This window comes from Electrona antarctica (assembly GCF_951216825.1).
Source record: "Electrona antarctica genome assembly, chromosome: 24".
NCBI lineage: Eukaryota > Metazoa > Chordata > Actinopteri > Myctophiformes > Myctophidae > Electrona > Electrona antarctica.
The window spans coordinates 20,787,584-20,794,784 of NC_136803.1; the positions used below are offsets into that span (position 1 = coordinate 20,787,584).

At 45.8% G+C, this 7,201-nt stretch overlaps 1 protein-coding gene across 2 annotated transcripts in view; it reads left to right on the top strand.

Annotated features, from left to right (window-relative positions):
- als2b (alsin Rho guanine nucleotide exchange factor ALS2 b) overlaps positions 1–5,123 on the top strand; it is a 50,876-nt gene extending 45,753 nt beyond the window's left edge. For both annotated transcript variants that reach the window (XM_079495672.1, XM_079495673.1), the window contains exons 30-35: positions 81–257; positions 1,017–1,074; positions 1,428–1,489; positions 1,885–2,034; positions 2,933–3,029; positions 3,752–5,123. In XM_079495672.1, the coding sequence (XP_079351798.1) occupies positions 81–257; positions 1,017–1,074; positions 1,428–1,489; positions 1,885–2,034; positions 2,933–3,029; positions 3,752–3,790 (583 nt within the window). In that variant the 3' untranslated portion in view covers positions 3,791–5,123. The remainder of the gene's footprint in view (positions 1–80; positions 258–1,016; positions 1,075–1,427; positions 1,490–1,884; positions 2,035–2,932; positions 3,030–3,751) is intronic.
- The last annotated feature ends 2,078 nt before the right edge of the window (positions 5,124–7,201 follow it).

Below are 7,201 nucleotides of genomic sequence, written 5' to 3' on the forward strand. Positions count from 1 at the left end.
TCCCCTCATCAGGCGCGTGGTGAGCAGCTGTGCCCTATTAATGAATATTGTCCTGTGTGTGTCTGTCCTCCCCTCATCAGGCGCGTGGTGAGCAGCTGTGCCCTGCTCCTGCCCGTGCTGCTCCCACGGCTCTACCCTCCCCTCTTCACCCTGTACGCCCTGGACAAGGAGAAGGAGGATGACATGTACTGGGACTGCGTCCTGCGCCTCAACAAGCAGTCTGACATGGCCCTGCTCGCCTTCCTGGGAGTTCAGCAGTACGTCGTCCTTACAGATGGGATGGAATGTCCCCCCATGTGCCAGACCCCTGTGTATCTGACTGGTTTGGCTGAATAGAAGCCAAAAAGCCATGCATTGCACACTCAGATCTTATACAGCACCACTTTATACAGGAAATAACATAAAAAAGAAAGATGGAAAGAAAGTCATGTTTCTGGGAAGAAGCTGTGCATGCGTGCATGTGACCAAGGTCATTAAATACCAACCACTGCAGAGCTAGCCTAGGTATACTGTAGGTGCAGACTACTTAGAGGTCAAGCTCGAAGGGGCGAAGACCCCTTATTGTTTTGTACTTCGAAAAAGTATTCCCCCATAGTATTCACCCATTTTTCACAGTTATGTCACTTCTGTGCTGTCGTTTTCCACAGAATTCCGCAATATGGTAGAGGGTTGTATTTTTTTTGTATTTATTTATTCAGCACAATATAAAAAACAACACAGTGAGCATATAAATATAAGAGGGGTAAAGTGCTAGGCTGAGGCAAAAAACCCAAGGGGCTTATACGAGGCCTCTGAAGCTCACAGTGAAGCTCACAGTCGTTTGTCAAAGGTCGTTTGTCAAAGGACCTCTGACCAATTAATTGCGCATTAATAACTATGAAACCTTGCGTTTTTGTCACGACATCTAACTCACTCAATCTGTCACTCACAATCCCCATATACGGGGGGGGGGGGGTGTTTGTGTGTGTGTACAAGTGCATGCGTGTGTTTATCTTTTTTCTGCTTTTTTTTTTCAGGAAGTTTTGGCCCGTGTCTATCCCTGTCTCCATGGCTGTGTTGGGAGAGAAGCAGCAGGTATACACTGTTTTATAATTTATTTTAGATTTATTTTATTTTATTCCAATGTTCAGGTACATAGTGCCAACACAAAGTTTCATGTTGCTACAAAACATGAAATAAGCACTATTTAATACAGTGATTTAATCAGATCAACAAGCTCTCAACGCGTCGCGAACGTGATGCGTTGTGAGCTTGTAGATCTGCTGTTTTCAGCTTGATGAATCATGGCTTAACAGCACTGGACTGTGTGTCTGTCTGTCTGTCCTAGACAGAGCGTGACGCGTTGTGAGCATGTCGATCTGGTGTTTTTCAGCTTTATGAATCATGGCTTAACAGCACTGGACTGTGTGTCTGTCTGTCTGTCCTAGGTCCTCTCCAGCACTAAAGACGCCTGCTTTGCCTCCGCAGTAGAGACCCTGCAGCAGATCAGGTATAGCTCTACATGGCAGTGTTCATTTTGACGACCAACGGGCCTAGTAAATCATCGTCAATGAGAGGCGCGTGTTTATTTTGGATGTGCAGAGAAGTTGAGTGGCGATTACCGCAAGCGTATTTTCACGGGCGCGGTCCCGTTAAATTGCGCACGCCCGTGGGCGACTAGACCTGGCGTGTGTGCGTGCGTGTGCGCCAAAAATAGTCTACATAGAAAAAGTTGCCACACTAAGGTGGAAGTAGCGGCACTCCAGAATAAGAGGATGCAAGACAAAGGCTCAGTTAATCATTCTGTACTGGCTAACGCATTTCGGCACCAGCCTTCCTCAGAGCAAAAAGCAGTCACTTCTTTGATTGATTGATTGATTGATTGATTGATTGATTTGATTGCAGCACCACGTTCACGCCGTCGGACAAGCTGCAGGTGATCCAGCAGACGTTTGAGGAGATCACACAGGAAGTGCTTAAGCTGCAGACGGAGAACTTCCTGTGGTCCATGGACGACCTGTTCCCCGTCTTCCTCTACGTGGTGCTCCGTGCACGGTCAGCACGTGCACACTCACTCACTCGCTCGCTCGCTCGCTCACTCACTCACTCACTCACTCACTCGCTCGCTCGCTCGCTCGCTCACTCACTCACTCACTCACTCGCTCACTCATTCACTCACTCACTCGCTCGCTCACTCACTCACGCACTCACTCACTCACTCACGCACTCACTCACTCACTCACTCACTCACTCACTCACTCGCTCACTCACCCTTTTACATATACTGTATGTATTGTACAGCCACCAATTTACTGATGAATAGCTTTTTTTGTCAATCGACAATACATCAAATGCATAATTGAATGACATTTTCGTTCCAGTGGCTTACAAGTATTCTAAACCTAAAAAAACCCCACCACTAATAAAATCACCGGCAGTTCAAAATGAGACAAAATCCACCCAACAGAACAAAAATCAAGGAGTCCTCTCAGCCGCATATAAAGGATAGAGCATATTCCACTTATTTAGAGTACATAAAAGTCTGGTGGCTTGGGGGGAAGGAACTTCTATTACAGTGAATACAACGGTTGCTGTAAGTGAAGAATGTGTGCTGGATATTTTCCTTTTCCTACAGCTATTGAAAAATAGCAGATCTACAAGCTCATAGCGCGCCACCGAGTGGCGCGCTATGAGCTTGTAGGTCTGCTATTTTTGAAAAATCGTGAAAATGCGCCACAAATCTTTGAATATATATTCTTTCAGAAGACTTTTTTTGTTTTTTATTTCGACGTCAGGCCTAAATGGGTTAAGGAGGACAGCATATGTACACTGACATTCACATTCACAGCATACAAGCCAATTCTTTGTTATTGTATGTAGATTTATGTATTTCTGCGCCTGTGGACCAATGCCTCTCTCCTCTACCTCTCCTCTACCCTCCTCTCCACTCCAGGATCAGGAACTTGGGGTCAGAGGTCAGTCTGATTGAGGACCTGATGGATCCATGTGTTCAACATGGAGAGCACGGCATCATGTTCACCACACTCAAGGTAACACTGGCACGCATGTCACTTTGTGCCGCGCTTAGAGCTTGTACATGTATTATTTGTGGTGCAACCACTCCTATAGACAGCTATGTGTGTGGCTGGGTCCCTGGGTCTATAGGAGTGGTGCAACCACTCCTATAGACGGCTATGTGTGTGGCTGGGTCCCTGGGTCTATAGGAGTGGTGCAACCACTCCTATAGACAGCTATGTGTGTGGCTGGGTCCCTGGGTCTGCCCCTGTGTCCCTGGCTATGTGGTTCGAAAATAGCGTTATAGTGTTTGTTCACCTAACACACAGACACAGACACACACAGACCAGGGAGGAGGGCTAGTACAGTACAGTACAGTACAGTACAGTACAGTACAGTACAGTACAGTACAGTACAGTACAGTACAGTACAGTACAGTACAGTACAGTACAGTAACACCCACTTCAGACGGGTCTGATTTTTTTATTCTTTTCGAAAGATTTTATTTTTTGAAAAAGTGTTGAAAATAAATTGGTGTGTGTGTGTGTGTGTGTGTGTGTGTGTGTGTGTGTGTGTGTGTGTGTGTGTGTGTGTGTGTGTGTGTGTGTGTGTGTGTGTGTGTGTGTGTGTGTGTGTGTGTGTGTGTGTGTGTGTGTGTGTGTGTGTGTGTGTGTGTGTGTGTGTGTGTGTGTGTGTGTGTGTGTGTGTGTGTGTGTGTGTGTACGTGCGCGCGTGCATCACATGACCTCTCCCTCAGGCGTGCTACTACCAGATCCAACATGAGAAGATCACTTAGAAAGGACGTGCGGTGGGGCCGCGCTCCTCTGTGATCACTTCCCTCCCCCGCTAGAGCAGACGGGCCACACAGCCAGCCGATGGCAGCGGGGCTGGAGAGGTCGGAGAGCTTCGGGGGGGATGACGGACGCACGGTGCGGCCAATAGAAGACCAGGAGGAGGAGGAGGAGGGGGATCACGTTAACAGGTTGCCTGCAGCTCCATCTGCCGCTGTTGTATAGACCACCCCACTCCCCACACACACACACACACACAGTATATTTATATAAAGGCCGCAGTCCCCTGACCGGCCTCAATTTCTATACGGAATCGTCACTGTTTCAATCTACTTTGCTGTACTTTATATCCTGCACCAGTTCCGTTCCACACTGCCAGTGACAACATCCATTCTAGCCTGGAAACCAGACAAATCTGCCACAGGAAATGAAATCCCTGCAGGGAGATTGGTCTGGCACTCCTCAGTTTGAATGACATTTCGCTCACCCCATAGTTGTGGGTGACCAATCAGAGCCCACTATTCAAAAGTGAGACTTTTTTTTGTTTGTTGCTGTGACGTTGGAATCTGTTTGGAAACCGCCCCTTGGAAATAAATCTTCCACACCGAAGTTCCAGACTAATATCTACGCAGTGATATTCTGGAGTCTTTGGCCTGCCAAGTGAAGGATGCTTTTCCCCCCATTGGACGTCCTGAATGAATAAGCATGGCTGCACAAACAAAAGTTGTTTTCGTGCTGTTGGCGTGGATGTCACGGCACTGTGGCCTCTGTGTTTAATGTATTGATGCTGGGTGGTGGTTGGAGCTCACACCACCAACCTCCACGTCTTTGTACTGTGGAGAAAGAAAAAGAAAACGTACACTCAATTAGGTTTGGCATTCGACTCCAAGGAACCGCATACAACATTGAGGAACCAGGAATCGGTTCCATCACATTTGGAAACGGTTCCTAGAACCGGGGTTTTATCACACTGTCAGAGCTGGTATGCAGACTTCACGTCCTGCTATGCAATGACAATAACGGTGGTTTTCTCAAAAGTTTTCATTTCAAGGAGAGAGTGTACAAATATCATTCATTTGTGCGCTCTCAGGCCCCTTTTCCACCGGGGTTGAACCGGTTCCGTTCTTTTTTTCCTGCCTAATTTTGAACCAAATTAATTGGTTCATATCGCTAAAAGTTGGTTCGTAACAGGAACCAAAAAAAGACTTGCCCTGAAGTGGGGAACCAAAGTGGCCGTGTCACTATTCAGGTTGGAAGATGCAGATGTGATATAACACCATTTAGGCCTGACGTCGAAATAAAAAAAGTCCTCTGAAAGAATATATATTCAAAGATTTGTGCCGCATTTTCACGACTTTTCAAAAATAGCAGACCTACAAGCTCGTAGCGCGCCACTCGGTGGCGCGCTATGAGCTTGTAGATCTGCTATTTTTCAATAGCTAAAGTATAACATAATGCTTAGTTAAAACACCAAAAGGGGTCCCCGCCCAAAATGGGATAAATCATCATAAATAATAAAGAACAGTTCAGAATGAAAGTTATTTCGGTGGAAAAGTGGCCTCAGAGTTACAAACTTCTAAGGGTCCATTTGGAACCCCAGGGAGGAATGGTTAAAGGGAACAGACCGTTAAGAGGGAATTGTTAAGGAACCGGAATTGTTAAAATCCTAAGAGATCCCAACCCTACACTCAAGCCTGACTTGTACTTAGTCGTGCGCGCACATCTACCAAGTATAAAAGCAGGCTTCAGCTGCATACATCAGGTTGATGTCAGTGTGGACAGCAAGACGGCGTGACACTCCTGGCCTCTGAATCGGAGGCACGGCAAGGAGGTCCGTGTTGCGTTTTGGTTTAAAACAGTGTTAAAGGGGCGTGTCGTGAGCTGCTCTGCTGGGCTAAAGAAGAATGGATGTTTTCCCATAATTTCGATCAGGACTTAAAAACCTTGTGTATTGTGTTATAGGCCCCCGATGCAAAGCCTTCCAGGAACCTCCGTTGTGAGGTATTCCAAGCGAAATGGCTGGCAAAACTATGAGATACTAAAACAAACTGTGAGGAAGTTTCATCGTTTCTTTCATGACAATCCGAATGCCAAAATCCAGCCAACGTTTTCAGTATTAAGGAATCTGCACAGGCAAAGCGAGGAAGGAGGTTGCATTCTCTGTCGAAGATGGTTCTTTTCTGCCACGGTAGCGAACCGTAAAAACACTGACATTACAAACACTTTGTCTCTACGAATACAGGATGCGTTTCGGGTTCCTTTTTTTTATTATACAGGATTCTTCTGTAGTGTGTACAGATTCAAGAAAGAAAGTCTTAAAAAGGTATTAAGCATCATTATGCTCATGAGTATGCGCAAGTAGACATTTTATTCTCAAGGACAGATCTCCGTCCAACCCTGGTGAAAACAAAACACAAGAAAGCATTTAATGTGAAACCCACCTCCGCAAAGTCCAGTTTGTGCATGCATACATATACACAGTGGCGTGCACAGATAGACACTAGGGGGTGCTAGAGCCCTTTTGGCAATGTGCCCTTTTAAAAAAAAAACACTTGTTTTTCCTTTTTTTTCTTATTTTGTACAGTTACACTGTACAGTATGTGGACCATGGTAACATTGATCAATTCTTGATAAAAAGCTTCTAATATATCATTTAGGCCCCACAATCTATAAATCTCACACTAAGGCAACCGGCCGGTTCCACGCGCTGCACAAAGTGCCCTTTTTTCCACTTGAGCACCTGCCCCTCTAAATGTCTGTGCACGCCACTGCATATACATACTGTATGTACAGTGTGTGTGTATTTATTCTGCCGCTGCACACCATCTGTTTGTGTGTAGACTGGTCTTTTTTACCATTTAAGGTAACAACTGTTTGATGACGTCATAATGTTTATGATAGCACTGCATTACATGCGGCCCATACACAGAAGTGGCTTACACATGATCTAACGGGGCTTAAAAGCCTGGTTTAGTTGACTTAGTTGCACGTCGGTGTGTGTGTGTGTGTGTGTGTGTGTGCGCCACAAATAGCAGACCTACAAGCTCGCAATGCTACCGCGGCGCAACGCGTTTGTGGGCTTGTGGATCTGCCATTTCCGGGCAGAGGACGCCTTCTTGCAATGGAAGCATACATCAGGCTTACGGGTGATACGGTCAATGACTAAGCCTTTTTCTTTGATATTATCTTCTGATCTGTGGTTAAGAGCAGGAGTAATGGCTCAGATTAATACATTCTTTCACAATACTGTATTGGTATATTGACATGAGGTTGTCAGCTGCTTAATTTACATGCAAGGCTCCCAATAGGGCATAGCAGTGGCAGTCATTTTCTGGTTCCATAAACAGGCCATTAATTTTTCCCATAGAGATTTCCAAACATATTTATATCAATTATTGTAAGCCTAGAATCAGGCC